We start from the raw sequence: 20,869 nt of genomic DNA on the forward strand, positions 1-20,869 counted from the left end.
AATATATATATATATATGTGTATATATATATGTATATATATATATACATATATATATACACATATATATATATACACACATATATGTATGTATATGTATATGTATATGTATATGTATATGTAAATAAATAAATACCAAAAGCAACAAAGACTAGAAAGGACCAGAGGACGCCACCAGAAACCCCAATTCTACAAGCATCATAATGGCAATAAATTCATATCTTTCAGTACTCACTCTAAACATCAATGGACTCGATGCTCTAATCAAAAAACATAGGGTAACAGAATAGATAAGAAAACAAGATCCATTTATATGCTGTTTATAAGAGACCCATTTTAGATCTAAAGACACCTTCAGATTTAAAGTAAGGGGATGAAGAACCATCTATCATGCTAATGGCCTCCAAAAGAAAGCCAGAATAGTCATACTTGTATCAGACAATCTAGACTTTAAAATAAAGACTGTAACAAGAGATGAAGAAGGGCATTATATTGTGGTTAAGGGGTCTATCCACCAAGAAGATCTAACAATTGTAAACATTTATGCTCCAAATGTGGAAACACCCAAATATATATATCAATCACAAACATAAAGAAACTCAGAGATAATAATACCATAGGGGACTTCAACACCCCACTTACAACAATGGACAGATCATTTAAACAGAAAATCAACAAAGAAACAATGTCTTTGAATGACACTCTGGACCAGATGGACTTAACAAATATATTCAGAACACTTAATCCTAAAGCAGAATACACATTCTTCTTGAGTGCATGTGGAGCATTCTCCAGAATAGGTTACATCCTGGGACACAAATCAGCCCTCAACAAGTACAGAAAGATCAAGTTCATACTGAGCATATTTTCAGACCACAATGCTATGGAACTCCAAATCAACCACAAGAAAAAATTTGGAAAGATAACAAATAACTAAAGAACATCCTACCAAAGAATGAATTTGCTAACCAAGAAGTTAAAAAGGAGATTAAAAAGTACATGGAAGCCAATGAAAATGATAACACCACAGCACAAAACCTCTGGGACACAGCAAAGTGGTCATAAGAGTAAAGTCTATAGCAATCCAGACCTTCCTAAAGAAGGAATAAAGGTCTCAGATACAACCTAACCTTACACCTTAAAGAGCTGGAAAAATAGCAAATAAAACCCCAAACCGGCAGAATAAAGGAAATAATAATGATTAGAGCAGAAACCAATGCTATTGAAACCAAACAGCAACAACAACAACAACAACAACAACAACAACAACAACAAAAACAGTAGAACACATCAATGAAACCAGGAGCTGGTTCTTTGAAAGGATTAACAAAATTAATAAATCCTTAGCCAGTTTGATCAAAAAGAAAAAGGAAAAAGGAAAGGGCCCAAATAAATAAAATGAAGGATGAAATAGGAGAGAGCACAACCAACACTGCAGAAACACAAACAATAATAAAAGAATATTATGAGCAATTATATGCCAATAAAATGGGCAATGTGGAAGAAATGGAAAAATTCCTAGAAACATATAAACAACCAAAACTGAAACAGGAAGAAATAGAAATTTGAACAGACCCATAACCAGCAAAGAAATTCAATTAGTAATCAAAAATCTCCCAAAAAAACTAGAGTCCAGCGCTGGATGGCTTTACAGGGGAATTCTACCAAACACGTGAAGAAGACTTAACACCTATTCTTCTGAAACTGTTGAAAAAAAAAAAAAAAAAGAAAAGAAAAAAAAAAAAAGAAAAAAAAGAAAAAAAAAAAGAAATGGAAGGAAAACTTCCAAACTCTTTCTATGAAGCCAGCATTACCTTGATTCCAAAACCAGACAAAGACCCCACTAAAAAGAAGAACTACAGACCAATTTCCCTGATGAACATGGATGCATAAGTCCTCAACAAGTCAAGTGAATCCAACAATCATTAAAAGAATTATTCACCATGACCAAGTAGGATTTTTATCTGAGATGCCGGGCTGGTTCAATATCCACAAAACAATGTGATACACTGCATCAATAAAAGAACAAGAACCACATGATCCTCTCAATAGATGCAGAGAAAGCATTTGACAAAATACAGCATCCTTTCTTGATAAAAGCCCTCAAGAAAGTAGGGATAGAAGGATCATACCACAAGATCATAAAATCCATATATAAAAGACCTCACTGCTAATATCATCCTCAATGGGGAAAAACTGAGAGCTTTCCCCCTAAGGTCAGGAGCATGACAGAGATGTCCAGTCTCACCATTGTTATTCCACATGGTACTGGAAGTCTTAGCTTCAGCAATCAGACAACACAAGGTAATAAAAAGCATCCACATCGTCCAGGAGGAAGTCAAACTCCAACTCTTCACAGATGGCATGATACTCTACATGGAAAACCCACAAGATCTCACCAAAAACCTACTAGAACTGATCCATGAATTTAGGAAAGTCGCAGGATATAAATCAGTGCACAGAAATCATTTGCATTCCTATACACCAATAATGAAGCAACCGAAAGAGAAATTAAGGAATCGATCCCATTTACAATTGCACCAAAAAACATAAAATACCTAGGAATAAACCTAACCAAATAGGTGAAAAATCTATACACTGAAAACTAAGGAAAACTTATGAAAGAAATTGAAGAAGACACACACACACAAATGGAAAAATATTCCATGCTCCTGGATTGGAAGAACAAACATTGTTGAAATGTTGATATTACCCAAAGGAATCTACATATTCAAGGAAATCCCTATCAAAATAACACTACCATTCTTCACAGAGCTAGAACAAAATCCTAAAATTTGGAACTAGAAAAGACCCCAAATAGCCAAAGCAATCTTCAAAAAGAAAACTGAAGCTGGAGGCATCACAATCCTGAACTTCAAGATGTATTACAAAGCTGTAATCATCAAGACAGTACAGCACTGGCACAAAAACGGACACTCAGATCAATGGAACAGAATAGAGAACCCAGAAAAGGACCCACAAATGTATGGCCAACTAATGTTTGACAAAGCACACAAGAATATCCAATGGAATAAGACAGTCTCTTCAGCAAATGGTGCTGGGAAAACTGGACAGCAACATGCAGAAAAATGAACCTGGACCACTTTCTTACACCATACACAAAAAGAAACTCAAAATGGATGAGAGACCTGAATGTAAGACAGGAAGTCATCAAAATCCTTGAGGAGAAAGCAGGCGGCAAAACCTCTTTGACTTCGGAAGCAGCAACTTCTTAGTCAACACTTCTCTGGAGGCAAGGGAAACAAAAGCAAAAATGAACTATTGGGACTTCATCAAAATAAAAAGCTTCTGCACAGTGAAGGGAATAATCAGCAAAACTAAAAGGCAACTGACAGAATGGGAGAAGATATTTGCAAATGACATACCAGAAAAAGAGTTAGTATCCAAAATCTAGAAAGAACTTATCAAACTCAACACCCAAAAAAATAATCCAGTGAAGAAATGGGCAAGAGACATGAATAGACACTTCTCTAAAGAAGAAATCCAGATGGCTAATAGACTCATGAAAAAATGTTCAAGATCACTCTTCATCAGGGAAATACAAATCAAAACCAAATGAGATATCACCTCACACCTGTCAGAAAGGCTAAAATTAACAACTCAGGATATGACAGATGTTGGTGAGGATGCAGAGAGGTACAGCCACTCTGGAAAACAGTATGGAGGTTCCTCAAAAAATTAAAAATAGAACTACCTTACGATCCAACAATTGCACTACTAGGTATTTATCCAAGGGATACAGGTGTGCTGTTTCAAAGGGTCACATGCACCCCAATGTTTATAGCAGTGCGATTGACAAAAGACAAAGTATGGAAAGATCCCAAATGTCCATCAATGGATGGATGGATGGATAAAGAAGATGTAGTATATATACACAATGGAGTGTTACTCAGCAATCAAAAAAGAATGAAATCTTGCCATTCGCAACTATGTGGATGGAACTGGACGGTATTATGCTAAGCGAGATTATTCAGAGAATGACAAATATCATATGAATTCATTCATATGAGGAATTTAAGATACAACATAGATGAACATAAGGGAAGGGAAGCAAAAATAATATAAAAACATGGACAGGGACAAAACGTAAGAGACTTAAATATAGAGAACAAAGAGGGTTGTTCGTGGGATTGTGGGAGGGGGGATGGGTTAAATGGGTAAGGGGCATTAAGGAATCTACTCCTGAAATCATTGTTGCACTATATGCTAATTAATTTGGATGTAAATTAAAAAATAAATTAATTAGTTAATTTAAAAAAAAAAAAAAAGAGGAAAAGACATGAAGGATGTGTGCATTCAGAGGATAGGCCATATGAGGACATAGTGAGAAGGTGGCCATCTGCAATCCAAGTCTTCAAAACAACCCAAATCTGATGATACTTTGATTTCAGATTTCTGGCTTCCAGAACTTAAGTTTCTGGAAAATAAGAAAATAAGTCTCTGTTGTTTAAGCTACCATGTCTGTAGCATTCTCTTATGGCAACCCTCGCAAGTGAATACAACATTGCTTTTATGAAGAGCAGAATACACATTCTTTTCAAGTACACACAGAACATATACCAAAATAGATCATACCCTGGCCATAAAAAAGTCTCAATAAATTTAAAAGGATTTAGATATCTGGCAGAGCATGTGACAACAATGGAGATACATTAGAAGTCAGTAACAGAATAATCTCTAGAAAATCTAAAAATATTTAGAAATTAAATTACATATTTCTAAATAATCAATGAGTCAAAGAACAAATCAAGAGGGAAGTTAAAAAGTGTTTTGAACAGAGTAAAAATGAATATACAACATATCAAAAACTTTTGGATACTGCTTAAATAATATCTAGGGGAAAATTTGTAGCACTAAATGCCATAATAAAGAAGAGAGGTTCTAGATCAATGAGCCCATATTCCACCTTGAGGAAATAGAGGAACAAATTAAACTACATTAAGCAGAAGAAAAAAAAAAATAAAGATCAGAGTAAATAGACAAAATTAATGAAACACAAATTTGACTTTTTCAGAAGATCAATAAATTAATAAACCTACAGCAAGATTGATTAGGCAAAAGAGAAAAAAAAGACACACATCATCAGTAACAGGAATGAAATGATATCACTAAGAATTCTACAGCTATTAAAATAAAAAAACAATATGAGAATATTAAGAACCTTATACCAATAAATTTGACAACTTAGATGAAATGAACTAATAACTTGAAAGACAAAAATTACCGAAATTCACTAGGGAAGAAAAAATACTCTGGATAGCTCTACACCCATTAAAGAAAATGAATTATACATAAAATCCTTCCAACAAAGAGAATATGAGGCTCAGACGGTTTCATTGGTAAATACTACTAAACATTCAGGGAAGAAGCAATACCAATTCTAAATTTTTTCAGAAAAGTGAAAAGGAGAGTTCAGCATTACACTGAGACTAAAACATGACCTATTACAAAAAAAGAAAACTACAGACCACTATCTTTCACTGAATACAATTCTCAACAAAATTTTAGCAAATGAGATCCAGCAACATATTAAAATGAGAATACATTATGACCATGGAGTTTGTGCCTGGAATGCAAAGTTAAAAATTCAAAAGCAATTATTTCATTGTATTAACAAACTAATAAAGAAAAACATAATCATCTTCATAAAGGCAGAAAAATCATTGGACATGATCTAGCACTCGTTTCTGATAATAGTTACCACCCAAGTAGGCATAGAAGGGAATTTTCTCAACACAATAAAGAGCATGTATGAAAAGCCTACAAGGTAACATCATACTATATTCAGGTGAAAGGCTGTATGTTTTTTCCATAAGATCAGGAATAAGAAAAGGATGTCCATTCCCCACTGTATCTATTCAGTGTTTTATTGGAGGTTCTTGCCAGTATGATAAGGCAAGGAAAAAGGCACCCATGTTAGGAAGAAGTAAAATATCACTCTCAAATGACATGATTTTGTATGTAGAAAATCTAATTGACCTACATAAAAGCTACTGAGTTTCACAAGGTTGTAGGATATAAGATCACTGTATAAAAATAAATTTTTCTATATAGTAGTAATTAACAATTGGAAACTCAAATAAAAAATACTATTTTAATAGTTTTCTGTGTACTGAAATTTAAATAACATTGGTTACAGAAGTCAAAGACCTAAATAAAATATTCCATGTTCATAAATAGGAAAGCTAAATGTTGTACAGCTCTCAATTTTTCCCAAATCATCTATAGGCTCAATTCAATTCTAATAAGAATCTAACTAGGCTATTCTTAGACATTGATAAGCTGATTCTAAAATTTATATGACGATACAGAGGACCCAGAGTCACCAATACAATACCACTACCACAGTAACACAAACATGGTGGTATTGATGTAAAAGCAGATAAACAGATCAATGCAACAGAGTAGAGAGCTAAAAAGAGTTCCACATATATATGTACAATTCATTTTTGATAAAAGTACAAATGAAATTCAGTGGAAAGAATAGTTTTTTCAACACATGATGCTGGAACAATTTTATATCTATTAGCAAGGAAACGAATTGGTATTCACACCTTGTATCATATACAAAATGTGACACAATGTGGATCATAGACCTAAATTTAAAAGAAAACTTCTAGAAGGAAACAGCAGAGAAACTTCTAGAAGGAAATAGAGGTCTTTATGACCTCCAATTGGCCAGTTATTTCTTAAGTACAACACCAAAAATACAACATATAAAAAGCCAAATTAATAAACTGAGATTTATTAAAATTAAAAAAGAGAAGGTATACACTGGGAAAAAATATTTGTAAAGCATGTATCTGAAAAGGTATTCTACCCAGAAAACAAAGACCCTCAAAATTCAACAAGAAAATAAGCAAGGTTATAAACAAAATGGACAAAAAAAATGGGACACGACCAAAATGATGGCAAATAAACACATGAGAAGATGCTTAGTAATTAGAGATACACAAAGTAAAATCACAATTTGAAACCACTACACACCTATTAAAATGACTAAAATTAAAAAGACTGACTGTCCTAAATGTTGGCAAAGATGTGGAGGAATTCAAACTCTCATATACTGTTGACAGAAAGGCTAATAGTACAACTACTGTGGAAAACAGTTTGGTAGTTTCTTAAAATGTTAAATGTACACTTATATGATCTAGCCATTGCTCTTGTCAGCATTCATCCAAAAGGAATGAAAGCACATATCCATATAAACACTTGTACTTTAAGGGTTATGGCAGCTTTATTGGTAATATAAGAAAATTAGAAAAAACCTTAATGTCATGAATAGGTTTAATAAATAATTATATATATCCATTCAATAGAATACCAGTCAGGATTAAAAGAAATGAACTGTTGATACATGTTTCAACATGGATGAACCTTAAAATAATTATGCTGAGTCAAAGAAGCCAGACCAAAAAAAGTTTGTATCGTATCCTTTCTTTATATAAAAATCCACAAAATGGATACATATTTTTAGTAAGGCAGATCTGTGATTATCTAGAAACTAGAAATTTGGTGGGAGGAGTGAGACGGAGGAATTATAAAAGTACATGATGAAACTTTTGGAGGTGGTACATGTATTTATTATCTTGATTACAATGATGGTTTCATGAGTGTATACATATGTTAAAATTTAGCACATCTTACACTTGAGAAAAACATATTATAAAAGGAAATACCAGGCTCTATATCATATTATAGCTTTCTTACTGTGGTAGATTTGATACTGTTCAAAAATATTCTCTATATCCATGGAAGGAGTATACTTTCCCAATCTTTGATTTGAGCTTGGCTATGTGACTTTCTTTAGCCAATGAATATTGGCAGGTGTAAAACACAGAGGAGCTTAAAATGCTGTATTTGAACTCTCCACTCTTGACTTTGTATTGTCATTAGAATGGCTTCTCCTGAGTCACTGTTGGTTTTTCATCCTGAGCACCAAAATGAAAAATGTGGAGCAGATCTGAGCCCAAGACATAGGAAGCCCAGCTGTATCTGATGCTGGAGGCAGAACCATCCAGTCAAGAAGAGCTAGATCAGCTGACCCTCAGGTGACTTGCAGACACATGAGAAATAAATCCTTATTAGAACATGCTACTAAGATTTTGCAGTTATTACACAGCAAAAGCCAAGTGATACTCCCATCAAAGACAGCCTTGTCAAAACTGAGATTTGGAGCCAATCATACACACCTTTGAATCTGGGCTTCCCAAGAGGATCAGTTTCTCTTGTTGGACTTGAGCTAAAGTCAGTTACATTACCTGAGAATAGAAGATAATAAATTATTTTAGAAAAATATAAAAAAGCTTCTCAATAAAATGAAAAAGTAGTAAAGATTATAAATATTTAATAATGCCTCCTAGTCAGATGCCTGCAATTTTGATTTCCTTTATTATTATACATATTATCCACAATAAAAGGCTTTTAATTGTGTCCTGCTGCAGGTGTTATGGAGTGTACTCAATAATGATTTAAAGATTAAAGTAGCCAATACTCATTAATTAAGATACATATGATTAATAATGACATTTGATTTAGTAAGAAGCATTGGGTAATTTATATCTTTTCAGGAAGACTTTTCCAAAAATATTGGGTACTTTATTCTAGGTCTGTGGAGTGAAGGACCATATTCTATCTCATAGCATTAAACTTAAGTATAATTGCAAAAATTAAAAAGACATATTAATAAAAAATTGAAATAATTCGATAATCCAGAACTGAGACTCTTTTCCCCCTAATTTGAAATCTTTTAGTACTTCATAGTTAAGCGTCTAGTGGGAAGTGACTGACATACTAACCAAGATCTTCTCCTGAGGCAGGAACAGTTGGTTGCTTTTCATCTGTCTCTGTTTTCTCTGAGGGGGCTTCAGTAGGCCTGAATGTGGCAGTCAGAGGTGGAGAAGTTACTCGGTCTGATGAAATGATTCCTGTAATGTAGAGGCAAAGTAGTCAGGCTTTATAGGAGCACTGCCAACTTCCCCCATTTATTTATTCCATAAATATTTATTCAGCACTTACCATGTGGCTTGGCACACTATATGCTGGGCTTGGAGAAAAAACAAAACCTGTGTCCTTGATCAAAATGTATGTGTGATCCAAATATATTGAAGCATTATAAATATTGTGAAAAAACTGGATAAGATTACAGGGAAAGTAAGTGGAGGGAGTAGTAATGTCTATGGGAAAAGATGAGGGTGGGTAAGGAATGTCTTTACAGAGGTTGTGCCAATAAAGAAGAGAAGTAATCAGGAGGTAGGTTTGACAGTTATATTCTAGGCTGAGGCTGCAGGAAGAACCAAGTCAAGGAAGCATGAAACTACTTGGTTTGTCTATTTGATGAGGTGAAAGTCAAGAGTACTTTGGGGTACAGTGAGAGCTGGCTATGGAGGGGGCAGGGAAGGCCAAATCATGAAGAGCCTTCCATAACATGGATTTGGACATTGCTTTTTTTTTTTTTTTTTTTTTTAGGTGACAAGGACTTCCTGAAATATTTTCACTAGGAAAATAACAAAATCAGATGAGAAAAGGATGAATGATCAGGTTGCAAAGCTGATGGCTGAGAGGGAAGTCAAGAGACTAAAGCAGCTGTAGTAAGGAAGAACAGAGCAGGTGAACTACATAAGGAGCCATGAGATTAGATGGAAGGTGTTTTAGGGGAATTAGAGTTACTCTTAGAATGTGTTTATGATTCTCTTCAGGGTAGGCTGGCTGTACCAAAGTTACACTTACTGATGGGATAGAACAAGGGTTTTATATGACAGGAACCAAGGTCATGAAGCTATAGCTGAAGACACATAGCCTTACATAGTTTTACATGAAAGATGTCAAGGAGATAGAATGACTTGACCTGGAGAGTAACTGTCAGGCATGGGTCATGGCTGGACAAGAAGGAAAAACATGCTTACTGTAATATCTGTGATTCTGGCTTAGTTGCCAGAACAGTGCCACTTGAGATACTATATTCAATAGCGTCTCCTCTACTCTGAAAAGACTAATTGGTATCCCAAACAGGATCCATCCCAAAGTCCAGGCAAGTCTGGGTGTTTAGAGTAGAGTGGAGGCTGGAGAGGATTCTATAATCCTCCTAGGAAAAGGACTCATTCTCAACCAAGGGACAGCCAAGGTCTATAAGACTGACCCAAGGACCATGGCTCATCATGGAACAATGAATGAGGGACTCAGATGTGCAGCTGGTCCAGCCTTTGCAGATTCATGCTTTTGGTGCTAGTGGGAATGGGCCACAATGAGAAGGTGAGAGAAAACCAAGAGAAGTTGGAGCTTTTCAGAGTTGGCAGAACCAGCAGGAAATACTGACATAGCACTTTCACCGTGGCAAGGAAAGCAAACTCAGAGACTTCAGGAGATCTGGAGACAGGGGACAAGTGTCAAGGGCTACCTGGTAGTCTAAGACTGTGCCCACAGGCACATGTGAGAGAGGACTTATGTTCAGAGGACTTCAGAACACGTAGTTGATGTCCTGAATTAAGGACACACTTTCTTTGATGTTAATCAGGTCAAATCTGTACAATTGCCCTTTGTGTTTGGTTCCTCAGTGGAGCCATTCCCTTTGAGTTAGAGGTAGACAGCAAGAATGAGGGTAGGGGAATTGGAGTTACTCTTAGAATATGTTTATGGTTCTCTTCAGGATGGGCTGGCTGTACCAAAGTTACACTTACTGATGGGACAGAACAAGGTTTTATAGGACAGGAACCAAGGTCATGAAGCTATAGCTGAAGACACATAGCCTTATAGGGGAGCTCTACTGAATGGTGGTGGTGGAAGGGGGGTGAATTTTCCATAGAGGACACTGAGGCAGTACTTTCCTGATGTGACTCATCCAGTCTGACTGGAAGCCTGCTGGAGTTCAAGTCATTGCTGCCCCAGGTTACAATTAATGAGGAAAACCTGGTCTCCTCATTGTGTTCATGTTCCTGGGCCTTGCCTCAGGAAGGCACCAGAAGTGTGGATGAGAGTCTGATTTCTTCCTTCAGCTACTTGGAAAAATGATTAAGAGTTTACTGTGCACATGGTACATCACAGAAGCTTCTCCACCCCCATACCCACCTTCCATCCTATGAAAAGAGTGACATCCATTCCCTTTCACATAAAGCATCATCAGTTTCATCTTTCACAGCCAACCTTAACACGTTTATCTTGATTCCAGGTACAAAATATTTAAGAAGTAGAGATGGTGGGAGAGGAAAGAAAGATGGTTTGCTGGCAGGACCAGTCGAAGAGCCCTCAAGAGAAATGAGGTAAAGCTTTCCCCAAACGGAGTCAATTTTCACTGATTCTTAATTTAACTGATTTATTTACTCAGCTACTTATCAACTATCCTCTGTGTGCCAAGCACTGGATTTGGTTCTGTGAATTCAGACAAAAGGTACCAAGGGCTCTGTCATCACAGAGCTCCTAGGCTAGCAGGGGAAGACCAGTATGTAAACACCCAAGTCTAAGCCAATTTGTTCTCTGCTGTAACAGAGGTAAGTGTCAAGAACAACCAGAACACAGAAGCAATGCTAATGCTAAAGCGACTTTGAGCAGCTGGGGAAAACTTCTTCAAGGAAAGGATGAAGTATGAGCATCCCAGGTGACTCGAAGGTGTCATTCCACGGAAGGAGACAACACATATCAATGTGTGGCTTGATATAGTGTGGCTATATCACACATTGATTGATTGATTGATATCACACATATCAATGTGTAGCTCTATAGTATATTCCTGCCCTGTTGCACAGGCTAGAGCTGCTGGTGTCTAGAGCTTAATCTCTCTCCTGGTTCCATGATATGGAGGTCAGCATGAAGGCTGGTAAACAGGGGAGCTTTCAGTGAGATGTACAGGATTTCATTCCAAGAGACAATGATAAGCAGATGACAGGACATCACATTTTCCATTATCCCTGGTAGGAAACATACATCATCCCAAATAATTCACTCACTCAAAGGCCTGAGCGTCTGTTTCACAACATTTGAAAAGCAAACTGGCCGAGATGCACAGGAATGGTTTCCATGATCTCACCCATCCAGAATCAGGATAGGAGTCCTCAAAACTGTAATTTACAGTGTCCAGTTTTGAGGGCCGACACAGGTATGTGTCACATGCACCATGGACTTGTCCATCGCCTGAGCTAGCACACCAAGAAGGGTTTGTGGTTGTCTAGTAAAACTAAAACCACAGAGGGAGAAGCCATATGACTGACATACCTGCACTTCCTGGCTTCCCGGTGACATTATTTGGTGGTAAAGGTTTTCTTCGTGGGGGCACAGGTCTAGGTGGCAAGGGTGGGCGGCGAGTGCCTGGGATTGGGGCTAAGAATTTACATTACAGATAAGGCTGTCATGAGGATTCACTCCATAAACATGTCAGGTTTTAAAAAATAGTACATTTGGGGGGCACCTGGGTGGCTCAGTTGGTTAAGTGTCCAACTCTTGGTTTTGGCTCAGGTCCTGATCTCATAGTTAGTGAGGTTGAGCCCTGCATTGGGCTCTGTACTGACAGTGCAGAGTCTGCTTGTGATTCTCTGTCTCCCTCTCTGCCACTCCCCGACTCACTCTGTCTCTCTCAGAAATAAAAAAAATAAACATTAAAAAATAGTACATTTGGTAAGTAGCTATTGGATGATAGAGAACAGATGCTATAGAAAAGTACCTATGAGTAATATATTCTGACATTCTTTTAAATTAATACCGGTAATGTAACCAGGGGTAATGAAACCCATTAACATATGGAAAAAATATCCTCTAATTATGGGTATAATCATATAGGTCTATCTGCCTTTTGAAACTGTATAGATATAGAGAGTTTAAGATCTTTAGTTTCTCATATAGGCTCGACAGTATTTCTGAGTTTCATTGTCCCCCTAGTGTCTTCGATTTACAGACTACAATTTCTTATATCAATTTGGCTTTAAATTGTTAAAGGATAAAATGTATCCTTTAGTGGAGAAATTTCAAAAGATTACAACAAAGCAGCCTTGATGGCAGAAGCAATAAGCGTATGCCTGTGGAGAACAATGTCGCTACAAACAATTGCACACTGCACAGGGCACCGGGCTAGGGATATGTGAGTGTGAACCAAAGTTTTCTTTTTTTTAATGTTTATTTATTTTGAGAGAGAGATAAATAGCAAGTGGGGGAGGGGCAGGAAGAGAGAGACAGAATCCCAAGAAGGCTCTGCACTGCCAGCACAGAGTCTGATGTGGGGCATGAACTCACCAACTGTGAAATTATGACTTGAGCTGAAACCAAGAGTCCAGTGCTTAACCGACTCAGCCATCCAGGTACCCTGGAAGCTCAAGTTTAACACCCACTCTGCTCACCCCACTAGGAGCCCTGGTGCAAGCCTGCCAGCCCAGAGGAAGGTCTGCCTAAAGGGCAGAGGGAAGAGACACCTTTTTATAATATGCACAGAAGTATCTTTTTATACTTTTCACAAAGGCTGGCAAGGCTAGAGGTGCCTAGAGCAGTCCACCTTAACCCACATTTTAAATCTTGTGTTATAACAAGATTTTATAGCCTAAAAATTCATCTCTTTCACTGCATAATATATGTTGGTTAAAAACCTTCAAGTAAAATTGACAACCTAGGAAAATGCCCTGTGACTAAGTACTTCCTGGGAGACCAGCATAAACCCTGTCAGGTAAAAAGATACAGTAAATTACATAAGAACAAAACGTGAGCATGATGAAAACCCAAACCCACAAGGAATCTTTACTGTTTGTCCATTGTGACCCCTCCGAACATTATACAAAGTAGTGATTCTTAAATTAGTACCCCCATTAGAGGTTCTTATTCATATTTAATGTGTCCCAAAGATAACGCTTTAGAATGCGTCTCTAGCGGTACCCATGTAGTGTCGGCATGGTGCTTTGGGAGCTGTGAGGATGCTGTTTTTGCTACATTTGCCACTACGGTTACTGCCCAAGCAGCAGAGCAGAGCGAACTAAGGGAGTCAGGACCTTGTTCCTTACCTGGTTTTTTTGTGATATGGGTAGAGTCCACTGACACATCTTTGCCAGCACCTGATGGCTTTGGTGTTTGCTTGACCCCTATGAGCAGAGATAATGAAAGGGAATAAGTACACAGCAAAAATGTGCTAAATGTGTTTCAAAGAAACTTGGTAGAGTTATCAGTGATAATGTGCATTCTGTGCAGAACAGTGGCATTGGTGTTTTTGTGCCCAAACATTTTAATTGGGTTCTCCTGTCTGCATATAGAAAATATTCAAAGCCCTATATTAATTAGCTGTAATAGTTTCTCTGAAGAGTTAGTGTTTGATTGTGGATCGTGGATTTGTCTTAATTTGTGGCAGTGATGTCCACACTGCACTGCCTTCCTGGGTGGTATGGTCTTAGCAGGCAGACTTCATCTTCGGTGATTGGCTATTTTTTGTCAGTATTTCTGGGTACATTCTGTGGTTTAAAAAAAAAAAAAAGATTTCCTCCAACCCCTCAATACCCCTGTCTCTACCCCAAACCTCTTAAAATTCCAATGTGTTTGGATTTAAACTTGGAAAGTTGATTTTAAAAATATTCCTGGAGAAGTGATGGTTGGTTAGGCCACAAACTGAATCTGTACCTTTGAGACTTGTAATTTAGTCCTGGTCAGGCCTAGAGCTCCAAATTGCTATTTGGAAGAAACTGATCTGCAAATGGTTTTGTGTGATATTTTATCTCCTGAGTCTCTCAAATACAGTGTAGTGATTATTACTCAGTCATTCACCTAAATACTCATGCGGAGTTGGATATCTGCCCCAAGGAGAGGGAGAGCCAATTTAAGTTTTATTTTTAAAATTATTATCCTTTTACATTATAAAATAATCTTCCTTTATGTGGCTGACAGTTATCATTAAGAACAGAAATAGACATTATCCATACAGAGAGGCAAGAATTCATACTGTGAGGATCTGACTAGAATTCACATATTAAAAAATAAGAATAAAATATTTAATATACTAATCTGTACATTAACAAGGACAACCAAAACTTTGAACATTCGCTGTGTTTTAAGGACTATGTAGTGACATTGCACACTCAACCTCATTTACTGTGCAGGCCGATATATTGATTAAAATACAAGAGAAGCTTTGCTTGCCTGAAATCAGATGATATTATTACATTAATGTATAAAAATAAATTATTAATTATAATTATAAACCAATATTTTTATTTGACTGTAATAACACTGTAATTAGTGACGTATAATAATTATTGTTGTGATTATTATAATTAACATTAACTTATAAACCCTAGTATTGCAATCCATACTGTCTCCTGCTTGGTTAAGAGATAATATGTAAAATCACGGAGAATGTTGGTATAGAGCCATGAATTAAATGTTGCTTATTTGTATTAGGAAGAAAATGTTTTGAGGGTCAATGACTATTTTTTGGCTAACCCCACAAGCATGGCAAAAACAAATAGCTCATTAGTCTTCCTGTGCTTACTCTCAGAGGTAGTGGGGTCAGAGAAAGGACTCATTTGTGCATGGCATAGAGGAATGGAAAATACTTCCATTTGTGTTACTGGGATAGCCTGGCTTGGTGAGATTGATTTACCACTACTTTTTGAGAGTAAAAAATGTGTTGTGTACTCAAGAAGGCTCTAGAAGTCTAGTAGGTTGTGTGTGCCTTTAGTGATTCTTCACAGCATTTCTCCAAATCTTTCTAACCAAAAGACAAAAACGATGTATTTTGATCCCAAGTACCTTCATATTCATTACCCAATTTGATCCTTACAACACTTCTGTGTGGGAGATACCACCCAGGTTCCACAGATGAGGAAACCCAAGGCAAGGAAGATTAAGCAATTCATAGCGAGGAAGTGTTGGGACTCAGACCAACATGTGCCCAAGCTCCAAGGCCTAGCTCTTCAACACTAAGTGGCATAGCATAGTGTACTGTCTTCCTCTCATCATTGCCTTGCTTCTGTTATTCCTCATAAAGACTCTAAGTGACTCTAGCTTCAGAGTCTTATACACTGCCTACTGGATGGTTTGAGGCATTGCCATTGTGTGAGGTCTAAATGGCCCTGGCTGGCAAGCATGTGTCATCCAATTATGCCACTAGTGTGTAGGGCTCAGACATAGCTCAACCTGACAGTGGACAAATCCTCTAAGCCACAGGGGCTAGTGAATTGGAGATCTAGGAGAGAATCCAAAATTCTGCAAGAAAACTTTATGAGTAAGACCAAAGTTATAATTTTCCTGGCTTCTTTTGTAATTAAGGGAGAAATCAGCAGAAACCAGTCATTTTGTGTTACTTTCTGTGTAGGTAGAAACAGTATCTTACTGTTATGATCTTTAAATATAAGTGCCCAAACCATTAAGCAGCTAATTTGGACTTTCTTCAGCCTTCACTAATAGATAAAAGTTGGCAGGGTATAAAAACACCAGTAAGAGCCCTGCCAAAGGCAGCCATGAAGCTCAGGGAAAGGGCACTGAATGGGGGAGAGAAGGATGAACTCCGGTTCTGGCCATGCCTGCACCTTGTTGTGGTTTGCATGTCAGCCAAGCAGCCATGTGAGCACCAGAGCCCAGACACCAGTGAACTTCTTTTACTCTGAATCAGAGAGCAAGTGGAGGCCAGAGGTAGCAGAGAGGCAATGGGAAGACAAAGGAGGAAGCCAGGAAGAGAGATACTATGGAGAAAGAATTCTCAGGAATTGGCACTTAATCAGCCAGTCTGGCCCAGGCTGTGACCTGAATTCTTTTTCCCTCAGGCAGGATTAATCAACATAGTTTCTAAAGGGCAGCATTGGCTCTGGAAGCACCAAGTGGAGCTCCAGCATGAGCCCCGAATCGCCATATGGGAGTTCTCCAAAAATCTCTGGATTTACATAGTTCACCCCTTAGCAATTTATTGTCAAAAATGAAGTAATGGTTTGCGTGTTTTTAACCATGGTAACAAAAACGTTGCAAACAAACACAGTAAACTGAAAATCCATTTCCAAATGTTTTAGGCACTATTCCTGGTGACCAAAAAGAGGTGGTATTTATGCATGATTGGTCTCTGTGCCTTTGTCTCCAAATCTTAGCACCTTGCTAAAAAGCCAGGAGTGATGAGCCAGCAGACTGGAAGATTTAGCCACAGCCCAGAAAAACACATTCCTCATCTCAGAGGAGTCTGGTTTCTGGTTGTCAAGCACACTCAGTGTGGGGGCAGTCAAGTGTGGATTCCTCATTAGGAGGCAGAGAAAGGAGTCTCAGGTTCAAGTATTTAACATAGCTGCTAAACCACATGTGTCAAGGTAGTTTCCAGATTACATTTTGCCTGAAACATAATGGGCCTTCAATAAATGTTGGTTGGATGAAAGTATATCTGTACAGCTCAGTGACTTCTTGCTACAAGGAGAAAGTTGAAGATTGACCCTTGATAAAAGAAGTTAGCCTACTCTGTGCTGGACATGCAATAACCATTTTCAGATTTGTGGGCCATACGGTCTCTGCCACAATTGTTCAACTCTACCATTCTGTTAGGAAAGCATGCTGTTTCAACACGGCAGTGAGCCAGATTTGGCTTGTGGGACTATCGTCTTTATGATCTAGCCTAGTGCATGCTTATTACATCTCTGCAGTCTAGAGCTGAAATTGGCTATACTTTTTAGAACGTATCAGTGAAACTGAAACACATCTCTGGAAAGCTTGTAAAAGCAGAGTCCTGGGATAAATAACCTACCAACAACCTCAACCTTTGTAGCCTACTTTGAGACTCGAGGTGGAGAAATATTTACAAATATAGCTCAGAAATTCATATAAAGCTGGGTAAATATCTGCAATGATGTTATGAAATAAGAAACTTGGGCTTTCCTGGAGTTTATGGAATCATTGCAAGATTTTTTGTAGAGGCCTAAATAATCAAAGGTCCATAGTTTTGAGGCCTCAGAATGTTTCTTTCTTAGTCTTCCAAGGGCACAGTCTTAAGTGGCCTAAGACCATGAAGAGTGTATCCTATAAATCCTACACACTTCCTTTATCAAATGATTTTTCTTTTTAATGTAAAATATCTGGGCTGAAAACTTTAGACAGAAAAACTACAGGAAAATGTATGTAACGTGGATGAATAATAAAGAAATATTCTGGACAAGATGTCAAAGTTGATTAAGAATCAGTTGGTGTAGAAATTAAGTCTCATTAAGACTCAACAGAAGCTAGAAGTGAATGTAGGTGAGATCATGGGATTGGGGTCAGAGAAGAAAATAAACTTAATGTAAATACCTGCATTTCTGGTAAACAAGCCAGAATGAAACTATGCAGAGTCAAAGTGAGGGGGACACATTTAAGTCAATAACCTGGAATGAATAGATTTCAAAAAATTCTTTTTCTCACCAGTTTTTAAAAACCTTATTCCCTAAGCAAATAGTCTGAAAGCTATTAAATTTTCCTTTCATAATATCCTACATGTTATCTGTGATTTTCAATTTTTTCTACCATTTTACTTTCCTTTTTGCCTCATTGCACTGGCTGAATACTCCACTACTGTTTTCAGCATAAGTGGTAAAAGTAGGAATCCTTGTGTTCTTGATGTTAGGAGAAAAACATTCAGACCACTGTTAAATATGATGTCAGTTGTAGGTTTTTCACAGATGCTCCTTAGTGAGAAAAATTTCTTCTATTCCTTGTTTTCTGAAAATTTTCATCATGAATGGATTTTGAATTTTATCTAATGGTTGCTTTTTTTTTGTATTTACTGAGGTGATTGTATGATTTTTCTCCTTTTCTCTGTTAATGTGGTGAATTAAATTTCTTTGAATGTTGAGCCAACCTTGCATTCCTGAGGCAAGCATCATTTGGTTATGTGATAATGTAGTAGATTTGGGGATGTATCACTCCCAGACCTTTAATCAAGGCTCTCTTAGCAGAGGCGGATCCTGAAGGAACTGAAAGGGGATGCTGTCTGCTGACCTCATCCCTTGCAGATGGGCAGTAGGTCCTCCCCTGAAGGGGAATCTCAATAGGTAATAGAGCATAGAGCATAGAACATGTGCGATGCATTTTAGTTGGGGGCGGACGTAGAACAAGGGAAGCAGAAACTGAACTCACCTTTGTCTACCTGTGCTCACCAGCCCATTTCTACTAGCAACTAACTAATTAAAATGCAGAAGCTCTGCTTAGAGATCATCCTTCCACAGTTTAGCTAGATGAGTAATACTACAGAGTTGATTTCATCTACACAAAAGGGGAAGGGATGTCAATTTGTGTTACAAGGGGGTCTAGAAAAAAATGTTTGTATTGCAGATAAACTTGTAATAATGCTGTTTTCTTTCTGAAAGACAATTAGCATTCTCCTAGTGAGAATCAATGCTTGATTACACTGAAGGTTAATGACTTTCATGTTTGATCATAGGTACTGTTTTTTCACTTGCTTTGTTGACAGAAATGTTTCTATTTTTGCTTAGACAAACTCCAGGGAATTGCTTTGACTATTAACAAGGTGGCTCTGTTAAGAGCCAGACTGTTTATATCAGTCTGAGAAACTATGCATTGCCTAAACCCACAGTTGGGAATAATAAAAGGAACAGCTGAGCACAAATAGATAATGAAATGCTTTCTTGCTTTTCATGAGTCAGGGGTTTATAGTAATTGCCTCATTAATTAATTTGAAGGAAAGTGTGGATTCCTAGAACTTCACACACTGTAATAACCTAGGACAAAAACAAAACAAAATCCACCCAAAACCAAAAACAAAAAACACTGTACAACAAATCTAAATGATTTTTAGACCAAATATCATTAGGTATTATTTATATCTCTCTCTCATTAGGGAATCATCATGGATTAAATATATATGCACTAAATCAATTCTAATTTCCATGCTCTTTTGCATAAGTATATGATTTGTACTATTAAAAAATATTGCAATATTGCAAGGAAATGATGCAATCTCATATGAGGGCATCTAATAACTACTATTTATCTATTTAATGAGTTGGGTGTTTGAACTTTTATCACATCATTTTCTTAGTTATCTGTATAATTTCAACTCCCCACAAATCTGGCTGGATTAGGGCAATGTCACTTAATTCCTGAATTAAACTGAATGATTTGGAAACTTTACTCTGAGTCTTAGCTCCTCTTGTTAGAATGTCATGTTCCAGATTACCAACAAATGCAAAAAAAAAAACCAAATTGTAATGGTACTTGTGAAATTACAAACTTAAAAGCCAAGTGATTATAGTCTGAAAGGCCAAGCCTATGCATGGATAGTGTTTTTGAAATTAGGGAAAACAGCTATTTTGATATTTTCATTCAGTGATACATATGATACTATTTAATCAGGATCTTTTCAAGGATTAAGACTATATATGGTAGCTGATTTAGTGAGCTGAGTTTAGAAAAGAAAAATTCTTTTTCCATGTTTTCAGAGACATTGGAAATTTTGATTTTGGAAAGATGTGCAATTTCCAATTCCAGTTACATTAAGAACTTCCAAGATTGGTAAAAGAAGAAATTTGAAGTGTGAATTCAACAAAAGTATAAATTTTGAATGAAACATTTGTAGTTTAGAGAGGATCAAAAGGAAATAAATTTGTGATCATTACCAGCTCCCATTCCATTTCCTTTGGGCGTCCCACTGGGTTTGAGTCTACTAGGTCTTGTAGTTGTCTTATTCAGAACTACAATAAAATGGGAATAAAAAGGTCAGATATTTTCTTTTTAAAACTTTGTAGTTAAGGAAAGCAAAAGTTCCTGGAGAATTGGAAATCATTTAACTAAGCAATGGAAAAATTGTGACTTACCACACATATTGTTCAGAATATGGAAACCACAATTCTGGTTTAAAAATAATAGATTTGAATTTGGGACTAGAGACTTGAGTTTGTACTCTGAGGTGATCACTGGGCTTGAAGAAG

The 20,869-nt window shown here is 37.0% G+C and overlaps 1 protein-coding gene across 1 annotated transcript in view; it reads right to left on the reverse strand.

Moving 5' to 3' along the window:
• The window catches only part of ABI3BP (ABI family member 3 binding protein), a 273,089-nt gene that overhangs the window by 33,177 nt on the left and 219,043 nt on the right, over positions 1-20,869 (reverse strand). The window contains exons 55-59 of the mRNA XM_049628087.1: positions 20,558-20,632; positions 13,991-14,068; positions 12,225-12,329; positions 8,819-8,947; positions 8,213-8,281 (exon numbers count right to left, since the gene is read on the reverse strand). Of these exons, the coding sequence (XP_049484044.1) occupies positions 8,213-8,281; positions 8,819-8,947; positions 12,225-12,329; positions 13,991-14,068; positions 20,558-20,632 (456 nt within the window). The remainder of the gene's footprint in view (positions 1-8,212; positions 8,282-8,818; positions 8,948-12,224; positions 12,330-13,990; positions 14,069-20,557; positions 20,633-20,869) is intronic.

The sequence above is a fragment of the Panthera uncia genome, chromosome C2, assembly GCF_023721935.1.
Source record: "Panthera uncia isolate 11264 chromosome C2, Puncia_PCG_1.0, whole genome shotgun sequence".
NCBI classification, from domain to species: Eukaryota; Metazoa; Chordata; class Mammalia; order Carnivora; family Felidae; genus Panthera; species Panthera uncia.